This window comes from Panthera onca, chromosome Y (genome assembly GCF_046562875.1).
Source record: "Panthera onca isolate mPanOnc1 chromosome Y, mPanOnc1 haplotype 2, whole genome shotgun sequence".
NCBI lineage: Eukaryota > Metazoa > Chordata > Mammalia > Carnivora > Felidae > Panthera > Panthera onca.
In genome coordinates this window covers 23,221,117-23,237,331 of record NC_138358.1, presented here as the reverse complement: position 1 = coordinate 23,237,331, position 16,215 = coordinate 23,221,117, and the positions used below count along the sequence as shown (strand labels likewise).

Sequence of the window (16,215 nt, the reverse complement as noted above, 5' to 3'; positions counted from 1 at the left end):
ATGTAAGTAACTGGGAATACATCCTGCTGCACATAACACAGTAAGGGAAAAAGAACATTTTATTTTTTAAGAGTATTACTTAGAATCAAAAGGCTAACGAAAAATACAAATAGACAAAATGTGACAAAATGTGTACAAAACAAATTTAACCAAATTTCTATAAAGAAAAAAAAAAAGGCTTGGGTGAAGTGGATTACTTTTACATTCCATGTTTTTGTTTAGCCTTAAGTATGCACTTTATAGCAGTGGTTACCAAAGGAAAAGAGAGTGGAGTGGAGTGGAGGGTTCTGTTCCTCTTCCAGGAGCATCTGTCAAAACACAGAGATAATCTGACAACCATCTGACAAGGTATAGAAAGGTCGGCTCCCTACAACAGATCTATCCATCCCATCATAACTACCATTAGTTGGGCACCTGGGTGGCTTAGTCAGTTTTAAGTATCCCATTTCCGCTCAGGTCATGATCTCAAGGTTCATGAGAGCTAGAGCCCCACATCACCGTGGAGCCCACTTTAGATTGTGTCTCTATCCCTCTATCTCAAAATAAGTAAAACTTAAAAAAAAAAAAAAAAAAAGGTCATTGATGCCAAGGCTTAGAAAGTTTGCCCTAGGAGGCACCAGAATGGTCTAGTCAGGTTAAGCCTGTAACTCTTGATTTTGGCTCAGGTCTTGATCTCACGTTAGATCAAGCCCCACAACAGGCTCTGCATTGGCAGTGTGGAGCCTGCTTAAGATTCTCTCTCTGTTTCTCAAAAATAAATACATACTTTTTAAATCTAAAAAAAGAAAAAAAAAGTGAAAATATGCTTCAAAGGCATGGCTTTACACACATTTCAAAGAAAAAATACTAAAATGACATAAAAGAAATGTTTAAAAGTTTCTAGGGTTTCTATGCTTACTTTGTTTTTCTATAATTATCTAGTGTTCCCAAATTAAACTGTTTTGTTATAAAGTATCATTGAGCACCTGGGTGGCCCAGTAGGTTAAGCCTCTGACTTCAGCTCAGGTCATGATCTCACAGTTCATGAGTTCAAGCCCTGTGTTGGGCTCTGTGCTAACAGCTCAGAGCCTGGATCCTGCATCAGATTCTGTGTCTCCATACCCCCTACCCTCCCCCACTCACACTCTGTCTTTCTCTCTCAAAAATAAACATTTAAAAATAAAGTTAAATTAAAACTAGTAATATTAAAGTATCTGGAAACCCTCAAATAATCCTAGTTTTAAATGTCACATTTATAGATAACACTGGATCAAAAAAGAAATCAAAAGGCCAGTATTTTGAATCAAACAAAAATGAAACCGCAGCACAATGAGGAATGAGGGAATGAGTTCAAACAAATCATTAGAAAAAGTCTAGTCTCTTTCAATAAATGGTTCTGGAACTAAAGATCCACATCAAAAAGAAGAAATTTCACATCCACTTAACTATACGCAAAAATCAAAAAAATACATCACATACCATTCGTAAGAAAACACAGGAGACAATGTCTTTTACCTTTATTTCAATAAAGCCTCCCTAATAAACCAAGAAACGCAAAATCCACAGAAGAAAAAAGATTAAGGTGAATTTCCTGAATACAGAATTTCTGCTCTTCAAAACACACTATTGAGGAGAATGAAGACATAAACTAGAAAGATGTTTTATAAGTTATTTGTTAGATAAAAAATTCATATCAGAATATATATTTTTTGTTTTAAAACTCAAAATTCAGGGGCGCCCGGGTGGCTCAGTCAGTTGAGCGTCTGACTTCGGCTCAGGTCATGATCTCATGGATGGTGAGTTCAAGCAATACGTAGGACTCTGCTAACAGCTCAGAGCCTGGAGCCTGCTTCAGATTCTGTGTCTCCCCTTCTCTCTGCCCCTCCCTCGCTCACTCTCTCTCAAAAATAAATAAACATTACAAAAATTTTTAAAAAGAACTCAAAACTCAGAAACGATTTTTTTTATTTTTAATGTTTTTATTTTTGAGAGAGCAAGAGAGAGACAGAGCACGAGCGGGGGAGGGACAGAGAGACAGACAGACACAGAATCCAAAGCAGGCTCCAGGATCTGAGCTGTCAGTCAGCAGAGCCCGACTCGGGCTCGAATCAAGAGACCACGAGATCATGACCCAGCTGAGCCACCCAGGTGCCCCTGAGAAAAACAAATTTTTAAATAGGAAAAGACTAGAACAGGTACGTCAAAGAACGTATATAGAGAAGCAAAAAAGCACATGCAAAGATGTTTACATTTTTTTTCAAACATTAATTACTGATGAACAGAGGCAAAAAAGTTAAAACCTGAAAACAAGAACAAAAAGGATAAACCTTAAAATAAGTGGCAGGAGAGAAAAGAAAATGAAGCAGTGTATTTTGTTTAATTCCCTTTATATAAGTTTCTAGAAATGCAAAATAAACTTCAGAGACATAAAGTAATCAGTGGATGCATAAAGATGGGGGAGGTAGGGCTGTAGCAGAGATAAAAATAACAGGTTCAAAATGGCGCAAGAAGCTGATGGCTATATCCAGTGTGTTGCTTTTGAATGTAGTTTCACAAATATATACATATCAAACTGCATTATTTCAAACACCTATCATTTTTTATATATTAACTGTACATAATCTGTTGGGGGGATAGCAAGTAAATGTGCAAAAGACAGTCAAGTATAATTATAAATCATATCATAATCATAAATGAAGCTGAAGTACTATTAAAAAGTCAAAAAGCTCTTTAAAAAGTGGGTGCCAGGGTGGTCCATTCAGCGGAACATCTGACTCTTGATTTCACCTCAGGTCATGATCTCAGGGTCACAGGAGCCCATCAGGCTCCAAGCTAAATGTGGAGACTGCTTGAGATTCTCTCTCTCTCCCGCTGTCCCTCTCCAGCAACTAGAAAGCACAAAGCTCTGCCCCTCCCCCACCAACAAAAAAAGTCAGTTTATTTATTTATTTGGAGGGGGAGGAGGGAGAGTGTCCCAAGTAGTCTCCTAACTGCCAGTGACCTATGTGGGGCTTAGTCTCACGACTGAGATCGTGACCCGAACTGAAACCAAAAATCTGACACTTAACTGACTGAGCCACCCAGGAATGCCCAAGAGATCTCTTTAAGGGGCACACTGGTGGTGCAATAGGTTAAGCGCACAGTCTTGATCTCCACTCAGATCATGATCTCAGTCTGTGGGTTCCAAACCCTGCATCAGGCCCTTCACTGCCAGCAGGGAGCCTGCTTGGGATTCTGGCTCTCCTCTCTGCTCCTTCCGCAAGTTTGTACTGTCTCTATCTCTCAAAATAAGTCAACTTAAAAAAAAAAAATTTTACGGTACTTCTTTAAAAAATCTTTAAAAAGAGACTTTGACCGCCTCCTCCTCCCTCTCCATTTCTAAACCACTGCGTGAATTCAAACCAAAATGTCTTCTCCAATATGACAATTAACTTGTAATAAGTCTCCACTGTACCATGTCCAATGCTAAGTACCTTACGTAAATATTCTTCCAGAGGCCCTTAGGTGGCTCAATCGGTTGAGACTCTGACTTCAGGTCAGGTCATGTTCTCGCAGTTGATGAGTTCAAGCTCCACATCACGCTGTCAGCCTGTCAGTGCAGACCCCACTTCAGATTGTCTATCCCTCTCTTTCTCCCCTTCTCCCGCACTCTCTTCCCAAAATAAGTACACATTTAAAAATACATATATTCTTCCCTATCACAAATGCAATGTGCTGAAAAAGGACTTTAATTTAGGGTAATATTTAAGAGGATAATGAACACCCTTTATATTAAATAAATGGAAGAGGAGAAAACGCTGAAAGAGAAAGAAAAGAGGAGAAGGAGGAGGTCAAGAGGAAGAGTAAAAAAATGAAATGAACTAGAAAAGCTGCTAAAGCTCCAACAGTAGAAAGCCAACTTACCAGGTAACTCAACTACAAAAAAGGGGTGATTTCAGGAGGGTAGTAAAAACCCTGGCTTGTGTAAGACAGAGGTGCCAAATGCGGTGACAATAAATGGGGGAAATTCATAACTTTGCTAGCCTGAGTTTACAGCCCCAGTTTGTGCTGGGGCCTAGAAATTTAAAGAGAGATCCTGAAAATCTGGAAAAAAACCCAACAGTCAAAATAAGTTCTCCACACTAACCCAGATGATTAATAAATCACACATGTAAAGGAGATACCCAACACAGCCTTATATAAAAGCCAAAAGAGGAGCGCCTGGGTGGCAGAGTCAGTTCAGGTCATGATCTCGCAGTTTATGGGTTTGAGCCCCGCGTCTAGCTCTGTGCTGACAGCTGGAAGCCTGGAGCCTGCTTCAGATTCTGTGTCTCTCTCTCTCTCTGCCCCTCCCCCACCCACACTTGGTCTCTCTCAAAACGATACAACTATTAAAAAAAAATTTTTTTTAAGCCAAAAGAGATTTAAAAACTTCAATTTTAATGTATTCTGCAAGCCATCTATAATTAGCTAGCACAGGATAGAACCTTTTCTCAGTATGACACAAGTGAACAAAATTTCTGCCCAAGTTAATAGCTAAACTCTAAAGACAGTATGACAGCCCCCTACAGAGCTAGAACCAGATTTTCTAAACTTTTGTTTTAAATACTGAGCATTCACAAATTAGACAGTTCCAGTTTAAATCCAGCACCCCCCCTGCCGCCAAGCTGCTATAATACAGATCTGAAAGTCTTGAAGAAAAATTACTAGACCCACAAGGAAATAGTGAAATGTAACCCATAATCATCACAAGGAAAAAATAAAACTCAACAGAAATGGATCACAAATGAATCTACCTATTGAATTGACTTCAAGGCAGCATATTACAAATATATTGGAAGAATTAAAGAAAATTATATTCAAAGAAATAAAGAAAAATGTGTTCAAATTAATAAACATGTCTAGAAACACAATACAAACCAAAAACCAAAAAGAAAGCAATAAACAATATCAGAGCTAAAAATCTCATTAATTACAATGAAAAAATTAAAGCTGAACGGAAGATACATCCAAATAAACAGCCCTAGATATTTTAGCAGTAATACTATGAAACAGATTACATTAAAAAAATGGTACAACAGTAATATTCTCATTATGCTTTACCTCTACTCTTTACGCTAACATAAACAAAGCCTAAACATTTTCCAAACTGCAGCAAGTCATTGTTGAAAATTTCTGCAGAAAGACTTGATTAATATCTTAAACCTATATTACAAATCTAAGTTAAAACACTTTACCTCAAGATTAAATCTCAGCACTGGTTAAATGCAACTTATTCAAGTATATGAAAGCTCCAAAACTCTAAGCAACCACTAGCTATTTCAGCTTACTTTTTTTAATTACTAAAAGTAATATGTATTACTAATTTATTTTTCATCTGAAACTCTCAACACTATATGACGTATGTCAATGCTATAAAAATTCTTAACATTATAGAATTTTAAAAGTGTACTATTACAACCATTCTAATCTTTGTAATAACATTTACATGATCTTTTTTTTTTTTCTTTTCTGTCCTGGAATCCAGTGCCTGACTACATGATCTTTTTTTAAGTTTATTTATTTATTGGGGGATGGAGGCATAGAAAGAGAAAGTGCTGTGCTGTCAGCACTGACCCTGACATAGGGCTCAATCGTATGACCCAGGGATCATGACCAGAGATTCATAACTTGAGCCAAAATTAAGTCAGACACTTATCCAACTGAGCCTCCCAGGTGCCCCTTTTTTTTATATCAGAGACTAAGAGTAACTAACCTTTTGGAAGAAAGCACCCTCAAAATACAAGAAAGTCAAGGGGAAAAAAACACTAATTCAAACAAAGGTTTGGGGGGCACTGGCCTGGCTCAGTTGGTAGAGCATGGATGGAACTCTTCATCTTAAAGTCCTGAGTTCCAAACCTATGGTGGGAGCAGAGTTTACTTAACAAAATAAAAATAAACAATAAATACAAATTTAATTAATAAGTAATAAAAACAAAATAAACACAGGGTTTGAAGATATATGGGGTCAAACTTTTCAAGTAAACATTTTGCTGGTATACTGAGACCAACAAAGAAGCAATCAAGATCAAGAACTACATGAGAAAATAACATGCTACTTAGGGCCCTTGACTGGCTCAGTCAGTGAACATGTGATCTTTTTTTAAAAAAAATGTTTTAATGTTTATTTTTTGAGAGAGAGAGCACAAGTACACAAGAAGATGAGGGGGCGGGGGGGAGGGGGAGGGGGGGGAGGGAGAGAGAGAGAGAGAGAGAGAGAGAGAATATGAATGAATGAATCTGAATGAATCTGAAGCAGGCTCCAGGTTCTGGGCTGTCAGCAGGGCTTGAACTCGTGAACCACAAGATCCTGACCTGAGTCAAAGTCAGACACTTACTTAACCCACTGAGCCACCTAGGCGCCCTGGAACAGGTGCCTTTTGATCTCTGTGTTATGAGTTCAAGCCCCACCCATACTGGCTATAGAGATTACTTAAAATCTTAAAGAAAATTTTTTTAAAAAACTAAACAAAAAAACCACACTACTCAGTATTTAAAGGGAACAAATTTCTTTTTTTTTTCTTTTAAATTTTTTTTTTTTACGTTTATTTATTTTTGAGATAGAGAGAGACAGAGCATGAACAGGGGAGGGGCAGAGAGAGAGGAAGACACAGAATCTGAAACAGGCTCCGGGCTCTGAGCAGTCAGCACAGAGCCCGACGCGGGGCTCGAACTCACGGGCCTCGAGATCATGACCTGAGCCGAAGTCGGACGCTTAACCGACCAAGCCACCCAGGCACCCCGGAACAAATTTCTTTTTTAAGTGTATTTACTTTGAGAGAGAGAAGTAAAATGTGATGTAATTAAAGTTGAGAAAGACACACTTGCACAAAAATTAAGTAAATTCTTTAAAAATTTTTTTAGGGGCGCCTGGGTGGCTCAGTCAGTTAAGCACCCGACTTCAGCTCAGGTCACGATCTTGCAGTTCGTGGGTTCGAGCCCCGCATTTGGCTCTGAGAGCCTGGAGCCTGCTTTGGATTATTCTGTGTCTCCCTCTCTCTCTGCCCCTCCCCTGCTCATGCTCTCTCAAAAATGAATAAACATTTTAAAAATGTTTAAAAAATAAATAAATAATTTTTTTAAAAACTTTTAATTATTTTTTGAGACAGAGGTAGAGCGTGAGTGGAGGAGGGATATATATATAGAGAGAGAGAGAGACAGAGAGAGAGAGAGAGAGAGAGAGAGAGAGAGAGAGACACAATCCAAAGCAGGCTCCAGCCTCTGAACTGTCAGCATGGCTGACAGTTGTAGGGCTCAAACTCACAAGCTGTAAGATCATGACCTGAGCTGAAGGCAGGCATTTAACCAACTGAGCCACTCAGATGCCCCAAAATGTCAATTCTTTAAAATTTAACTCCAGTGTCTGAAGAGTTGAGTCTAAAATGAGTATTTATCTGACTGTGGAATTAGATAAAGTTCTCAAGTATTTTCAGACATGCACACAGAATTACTCATATTACTTAGGTTTTACTTCTTCATTATAACCAAGGTAATAGGTTTACCCCTCCTTTTTAAAATTATTATAAGGAGGGGCGCCTGGGTGGCGCAGTCGGTTAAGCGTCCGACTTCAGCCAGGTCACGATCTCGCGGTCCGTGAGTTCGAGCCCCGCATCAGGCTCTGGGCTGATGGCTCAGAGCCTGGAGCCTGTTTCCAATTCTGTGTCTCCCTCTCTCTGTGACCCTCCCCCGTTCATGCTCTGTCTCTCTCTGTCTCAAAAATAATAAACGTTAAAAAAAAAAAAATTAAAATTATTATAAGGAAAGATAACTGCATCAACCCCAAGTTAAATGTCTGTCACTACAATATAAAATATTACCTTCCCTGGAGCGCCTGAGAGGCACAGTCTGCTAACCCTCTGACTTCAGCTCAGGTGAGGATCTCGACATTCATGAGTTCCAGCCTGGCTCAAAGCACAGAGCCCACTTTTACGATCCTCTGTTGTCCTCTCTCTGTGCCCCTTCCCCGCTTACACACACACACACACACACACACACGCACACGCACACGCACACACGTTCTCTCTCTCTCAAAAATAAACAAACATTTAAAATATATTACCTTCCTGGGGCACCTGGGTGGCTCAGTTGGTTGAGCACCCAACTTCGGCTCAGGTCATGATCTCGTGATTCGTGGGCTCGAGCTCCGCATCAGGCTCTGTGCTGACAGCTCAGAGCCTGGAGTCTGCTTCCAATTCTGTGTCTCCCTCTCTCTCTCTCTACCCCTCCTCTATTCACACTCTGTGTGTGTCTCTCTCTCTCAAAAATAAACATTAAAAAAAATTTAATATACTACCTCCCTTAAAATTAAAAAAAACTTTTAACCTGTTGGAAATACTTTGTACAATAAACTAGTGAAATGTTTAAAAGATTAAGTTAGTAACAGTCATCACTGATTACATTCTATCAAAGTGATATCATGACTGATATTTTTAATGAAGCCAATTACTACACACATGATGAATGGACTGCACTTAACTGAAAAAAAATTATTACATTTCAGCTCCTGGTTATTAGTTGTCATCAAAACAAACATAAAAGTGAGATTCGGAGTTACAAACCTTGTTTATGCTAATTAAAAGTAGAAATAAAAACATGGCAAAAAAAATTTTAAATAAAATGTATTTAATACTTTCTTCTCAATTGCAGCATAAACTAAGTCAAATTCATAGCTGCTAACTACACGCAGAAAATAACATCTCTAACGGAAGCTATTTGTTGCACACATACCAACTTTCATGGTGACACCTGGCACCAAACATTTTCACCAGATTTTGCTCAGGAGATGGAAAATGACAGAGACGGAGACTCTGTGGCCTTTGTGCAAGTTTAAATGACAGTTACTACACGTGCTACAGGTGGATAAGCACACTAGAAGCTTATGAAAGCAATGTGAAATCTGAAAACGATACAAGAATCCTACTTTTAAGTAATAAGAACTCTTAACAAAGCTCCGTCAAACTACACGTCGACAGCTATGCCTACGAGTCGCTTTAATTTCTCTTTATGTCTTCCCTTTCTCAAAGCTCTCCCCTGTATTTCTCCTCCCACTATTTCCCGCCATCTTGGCCGACCCGAGCAGCCATTAACTAAAAGCCAACAACTTTTCTCACAAATAAAGAGGGAATCCTACCTGGTTCCTATCACATATAGGAACCAAGATTCCAGAAAAATTCCAGAATTATAAAATCACATTCACAGTTGGATATTTCTGTAGCAGTTACATCCAAACAAGCAAATAACTTCAGGTCAAACACAATCGATATTTATGGATTCAAATAATCCCCAATGCAAACTCTTCACTGCTGTAAAGTACCTTCAAACTACCCCTTTAGAGGCCCGATATATAAGAAAGCCTACCTAAAGTGTGTAGTAAAAATCAGACATCACAATACAACCAAGAGAAAAAATATGTAAGTCTGAAACGTTTAGAACTGCATACAACGATGATCTTATGATGCTAAGATTCAGAAACGTCCTAACCAAACACCCGGAAATAAACGTCGAGCCTGTCCCCAAAGCGCCGCTGTCTCGGCTCCTCAAGCTACAAAATAACATTTCGTAAGGGTGCAAGTAAGGTCTCCCAAATGAGGAAAGTGCAAAAAACTGTTTTTGCTTCGCGGTCACAGTGGGTGCTGACTGGTCTTGGAAAGCCGCGGGAGAAGCAAGCAAGGTTTGGACACCGCCGCGGTTACCTACCTTGCCCAAGAGGGTCTTAGTCCTGGCGCCATTTTCGTGGAGCCTCACGAACCCAAAGAGACGGCTGCAGGAAGAGATATACGCAGCTCGTTAACGATGCGGAAAAGCCACTGCCCCGTCCCTTCCCCAGCCCAAGGCAGCCTGCAGAACACCTAGATAACCACCCCGCCGACACTGGAGGCAAGCTCCATTCGGACCTCCCCAGGAGAGCGACGCCAGCAGTCCCGGAACCAGCTGGAAGAATGACGGCCGTCGTACCTGTCCAATCCGCCGAGTGCCTCCCTCTCTTCGGCTGTCAAGCTACAGGACCCCTCCTTGCTCTCGCCGCTCTCTTTTCCCGCCGCCATTTTCTTTTCCTCATCACCGAAAGCAGTGGCGGCGGTAGCGAGCGATACTCCGCAGGATTTCATTAGAACACAACAAATTTAAAGTCCAACGCCGAAACCCACAAGTCCACCAACCTCTAGTCCAGAGCTCGAAAAGATGTGCGGCGTGAAAACAGCACTTTATCGCCGTTGCCTCCCCTACCTCGGATGACGGCGATGAAAAAATCCCAAGGTGGTGGCAGAAACAGCACGGGCTGCGGGGCTCGGCTACTGGATCACATCGCGGAGTAGGCGGGGACAGCAGAAGAGGCGGAAGCTCGCAGCACTAGGAGGATTTCCTAGAATCACAAACTTCGCCAGCACCAGCACAAAGTTGTTGTAATTGTGTCACAGGGCGAACCCCAAGTCTCCGTGACGCCCTTCTCCCCCCCCCGCCACCCCGCCCCGAGCCGGGCGCAGCCAATTGATGTGACCCATTGGTGTCACATGACCTTTGTTGTCGCACGTCAGTTGTGGCTCCACTGAACTTGCTACCTGCCTGAGCTCCGCCCACAAGGCGGTCCCTGACCAGGCGTTGGGAGGAGCGTCATTTCCAACAGGTTATTGGTTGATGGTCACGTCTGTCGGAGAAACCGTATTCACTAGACGGAGAGAACTCTTCAGTACTAGTTAGGTGAAGTCTGGTAGGGTAGGGGAGGGCCTGTATCCTGCCAGTCTGGAGTAAAGATGACCAATGTAGGGAGCATAGGTTGAAATCACGCAGGTCCGCTGGTTGATGCGAAGTTTGCTGGAAGATGGATGGACCTCCTCTATCTGCTCTGCAACTCAGGACTATGTGGATGTGGACTCTTCAAGGATCTGGGAAGGGACGCGTTATTTTAAGTAACGCATGGCTTCTTCCGTCAGAGGAGACACTTTTGGCACTTCTGGAAATAATGGCGTACGGACGGATACTGCCTGTGCGCTCTTACTCTTTTTCTGTCAACCACCTGTTAAGAGAAGAGGTAAAGTTTACCAAAGCCTCAGCACATACCGGCTTGGAGTGAATGCAGAGTCGTTACTAGGGTGTCCTTTCCTGAATACAGCTAACTACGATGTTGTTTTGATGACAATTTTGTACATCGTGTGTTTATCATTTCACTTGGTGTCTAAGGAAGACGTCAAACTGTTTAGCTAAAATGCAAGGTGTCGGTAGTGTTAATCGTAAAAATGAAAGTCAGTAGGAGGTCATTGCAATCCAGGACATGTAACTTATGACAATACCATAGCCAAATCCAACAAAGAACATTATTTTACAAAAAAGGAACAAATTTGGAAGGGTTTTATTTTATTTTCATTTTATTAACTTTTTATTTATTTTTGGGTGAGTGTGCAAAAAGGTGATTTTAATAAAGCTCTGGGACAGGACCTGTGGGCAGAAAATAGGTGCCAGGAATGGTTGTTTTAAATGACAGACTTCAGGGTGATGACAGTTTTTCATTGTAGGGATTGTCAGTTTCTCCTAGAAGATATAATATATGTATATATATTTCCTGTTTGGGCCTACGATTGATAATTTGTCTCTTATTATAATTCTTTTGGAGTCTGGAATTAACAATTATGCCTCTAATTGAGTTGGGTGGTAAGGCTCTTCCTTCTAACCCCAACACTGTATTAGTTAGGTTTTCTTTTGTCTGCTACCCTCATCTCACAAGGGATACTAATGGGACCTACTTATAAAGAAGCCTAAATGAAGGAATAGTTAAGAGCATCACAGTTTGGAGTGCCTGGGTGGCTCAGTCAGTTGAGCCACCGACTTCATCTCTGGTCATGATCTCACGGTTTGTGAGTTCAAGCCCCACCTCAGGCTCTGTGCTGACAGCTGAGATCCTGAAGCCTGCTTCAGATTCTGAGTCTCCCTCTCTCTCTGCCCCTCCCCCACTCATGTTCTGTCTCTGTCTCAGAAATAAATAAACATTAAGAAAAAAAATTTTTAAAAAGCATCACAGTTTGAACAATACAATAACCTTAGAAAATAAAAGATAACCACTTTCTTATTCTGACCTCTCTGTTGTAAATAAATAAATAAATACTATAATTCGGAGAGAAACAGACCTCTGTTAACTCTTTTCTAAAAACAAATTTCAGGGGAGACTGGCTGACTCCGTTGGTTAAGCATTGGACTTTGGCTGGAGTCCTGAGTTTGTGAGCTTGAGCCCAGGTTAACAGCTCACGGTTAGCACAGAAGCTGGAACCTGCTTCAGATTCTGTCTGTCTGTCTGTCCCTCCCCCGCTTGTGTGAAAGCTTGCTTGCCTGTGTCTCTCTCTGAAAAATAAATAAGGGTTAAGCAAATTTCAGAATTTCTGGAAAGATTGTGGAGTAAATTCTGAGCTGACTTCACCCCACAGATGCGTGGAGATAAAAGCTATCTCTGTGGAACTTACTCTAAGAAAACAACCTGAAGACAGCGGATTTTCACAGTTAATCATAGAGAGGAGGCCACATGAAAAATGGTAGAAGGGAGAGATATAGTCAGGAAAAGGGAAATTTCATAATAAATTTCCTGTTACACATTTGCAAACTATACCTCCAGTTGTTAATGGTAAAAAATAGTAAGTTTTAATAGGCATCTAAAGAAATATAGTTTTATATATTTCAGGGAAATAAATTTCTAACTGAAATAGGTAAGATGTATTTAAACTTTGAGTTATTTAAAAACAAAGACAATTTAGGGGCGCCTGGGTGGTTCAGTCAGTTAAGCAACCAGCTTCAATTCAGATCCTGATCTCACAGTTTGTGGGTTCAAGTCCCATGCCTGGCTCTGTGCCGACACCTTAGAGCTTGGAGCCTCCTTCAGATTCTGTGTCTCCCTCTCCCCGACTCATGTTTTCTCTCTCTCTCTCTCTCTCTCTCTCTCTCTCTCTCTCTCTCTGTCAAAAATAAATAAACGTACAAAAAAATTTAAAACAGACAATTCAGAAATAGCTGACTGGATAAATTCTAACAGTATGGGAGAAACTATAGAATTCCAAGTAACTTTTGCACATAGACACGTATTTTCATTATTATTTTTTTAATGTTTATTTTTGAGAGAGAGAGAGAGCACGAGCAGGGGAGGGACAAAGAGAGACAGAGACACAGAATCTGAAGCAGCTCCAGGCTCTGAGCTGTCAGCACAGAGCCCAACGCATGGCTTGAAGCCACAGAATGTGAGATCATGACCTGAGCCTAAGTAGGACGCTCAACCCACTGAGCCACTCAGGCACCCTGTATTTTCATTATTTTTTGAGAGTAGTTGCTAAACTAACTCTAGTTTTATAAATTACAGTCTATGTTTAATTCCTCACTCTGAAACATTTGTGTTCTTATCCTATTCTAGGTAAATGTTTACAGGAGACTAAGCATTTTCAATAGCAGTATTTATTTATACATTTATTTTATTTATACATTAACTGTAATAAGTGATGATCCTCAAGAATAAGGATTTTTGACACATATTTAGTACTAATAATTAGTACACACTTTTGTAGAAGCAAAAGTACAGATCCTGTAGAATCTGTATAAGTCACACTGTAGTAAAATAATGATTTATCTAGCATGAAAAATAAAATTTTTCCTGGCAAGCCTAATTTTTAGAATTTTTCCCTGCTGTTACTGGTGTCATAAAGACTATGTAATTGAGGGGCACTGGGTGGCTCAGTTGGTTGAGTGACTAACTTGATTTCAGCTTAGGCGGTCATCCAGGGTTGTTGATCTCAGCATGGAGCCTGCTTGGGATTCTCTCTCTCGTTCTCTTTCTCTATTTCTCTCTCACTCTAAGAAAAGATTATGTAATTGAGGGGTGCCTGGGTGGCTTAGTCAGTTAAGTCACCAACTCTTGATCTCGGCTCAGGTCACAATTCATGGATCAAGTCCTGCATTAAGCTCTTGGAACCTGTTTGGGATTCTTTCTCTCTCTGCCCCTCTACCCCTGTGAAAACAAATAAACCTAAAAAACATTTTTGCTTTTATAATCTAGAATCTATTGAGGTGTGGGCATATGGACAATAATTTGCTTCATCTTCATAGGACACCTCAGTGACTCAGTCAGTTGAGCATCCAACTCTTCATTTCTGCTCAGGTTATGATCCCAGGGTCACGGGAGTAGCCTTGCATCAAGCTCTGCACTGAGAATGGAGCATGTTTGGGATCTCTCTCCCCCTCTGCCCCTCTTCTCCACTTTCTCCCTCTCAAAAAAAAAAATTTAATTAATAATAATTATTAATTAAAAAATTCTGCTTCATCATTATATTTTGACTTCTTGTAGTTAGAAAAGTAGTCCCTTATGGGTTGCCATGTGTTACTGGAGTTATAGCATGATCCCATCTCTTTCCATGTTTAATCAAATTCATTGAAGTATTGGCCACATTTCCTACTATAATACCTCTCTCTCAAAAAAAAAAAAAAATCTTTAATATATAGAGTAGTTACATAAGTAATACTAAATGAATTACTGTTTTTTTCAGTTTTTGTTTTTTATTTTTCCTCTGTCTGACAAGTACTCTTTCTTTTCTCTGATGACATGTCTCCTAGACTTCCCTTATCCTTCAGTCTTGTCACTGTTTTTAATGTTTAGATAGTTTGCTTTTGGGGCGCCTGGGTGGCTCAGTCAGTTAAGGGTCCGACTTCAGCTCAGGTCATGATTTCGCGGTCCATGAGTTCGAGCCCCGCATCGGGCTCTGTGCTTGACAGCTCAGAGCCTGGAGCCTGTTTCAGATTCTGTGTCTCCCTCTCTCTGACCCTTCCCCGTTCATACTCTGTCTCTCTCTGTCTCAAAAATAAATAAACATTAAAAAAAAAATTTAGATAGTTTGCTTTTATGGAAAGGAGACTACTTCTAATCCCAGCCCTTGAAAAAGTCCACACACAAACTAATTGACCAAATTCTGGTGCTAACAATCTGTTCTACAAAAATGGTTCTGACCAGCCAGAAAATGGCTTCCTATGCTTAGCTTTATGGTACTGAAATGACATTTTGTAGTAATCGACACTCTAAGGCATCATTTATTACTCCTGGGCAGATTGAAGTCTTTCCACCCATTTAGGAGCTGAATTTAGTATGATAACTAAATAAATCAGCCTGCAAGAGTGAGACTATGATAGGCTTTCCAGAACCAAAAGAGCAAGAGTAAAGAACAGGTAGAAAAGCATCTGCAAAAATAGGCATTGTAACTACCATTTCATTGAAGACACAACAAAGCACCATGGAATTAGCCTAGTTCCTAGCAGTAAAATAAGGGTATCAATGACAAAGATGTAATAATTGAAAAAAATATATTTTTCATAGGCACGTGGGTGCCTCGGTCAGTTAAGCATCCAACCCTTCATTTCATCTCACGTCATGATCTGACAGTTTCATGAGTTTGAGCCCTGCACTGGGCCCTGCACTGATAGCATGGAAACTGCTTGGGAATTCTCTCTCTCCCTTCATCCCCCATTTGTGTGCTCTGTCTCTCTCAAAATAAATAAACTTTAAAAAGTAAAAAAGAAAAGGAAAGAAATTTTTCCAAATATTTACTGTTTCATTCCATAATTTACCAAACATTTATTAAAGATCTCATATAGGGGTGCCTGTCTGGCTCAGTGAGTAGTGCATGGGACTCTTGACCTCAGGGTCATGAGTTCAAGCTCCAAATGGACCCGACTTAAAAATAAATAAAACATTGTATATTCCACTGTGCTCCAAAGTGATCCTTACTTGGACAGTTGTAGAAGTAAATTACTCAATACAAAGATTGCTGTGAGATTTACCCAAATTTCTACAGAACTCAGAGAAGAGATATTTGTATCAGCCTGAAGGAACCAAGAAAGGCAGGACTAGATATAGCTCTTACAGAAGAGTGTATCCATTGGCAGGAGCTGTGCACGAGGACGTGTGTTGAAGGCAGAGGGGCTTACATACCTGTAAAAACACAGAAGCCAGAGAATGTAGGAATTCTTGTAAATTCAAGAATTTACACAAGAATTTACATACAGCTGTCACCAAGAGAACAGAAACTTTAGAGTGGAAGATTAGGCAAGACCATGAAAAGTCTAGTATTGTATAGTAAAGAATTATACCAGAGGTCGTAGTGAAATATCAAAGGCTCTCAACTACCATTTTATTACCATAAAGTCAGTTTTAGTTAGAAAAATAAACTGGTTTATTTTTGGTTATTGTTCCTTTTTTTAAACAGA

The 16,215-nt window shown here is 40.1% G+C and overlaps 1 protein-coding gene across 6 annotated transcripts in view; it reads right to left on the bottom strand.

Annotated features, from left to right (window-relative positions):
• LOC145714981 (lysine-specific demethylase 6A-like) overlaps positions 1-10,430 on the bottom strand; it is a 192,661-nt gene extending 182,231 nt beyond the window's left edge. For all 6 annotated transcript variants that reach the window (XR_014137095.1, XM_081794572.1, XM_081794573.1 and 3 more), the window contains exons 1-2: positions 9,952-10,430; positions 9,694-9,757 (exon numbers count right to left, since the gene is read on the bottom strand). Coding sequence is in view for 5 of the 6 variants with exons in the window: in XM_081794572.1 (XP_081650698.1) it covers positions 9,694-9,757; positions 9,952-10,103 (216 nt within the window). In the remaining variant the exon portion in view is untranslated. The remainder of the gene's footprint in view (positions 1-9,693; positions 9,758-9,951) is intronic.
• Between the last annotated feature and the right edge of the window lie 5,785 nt (positions 10,431-16,215).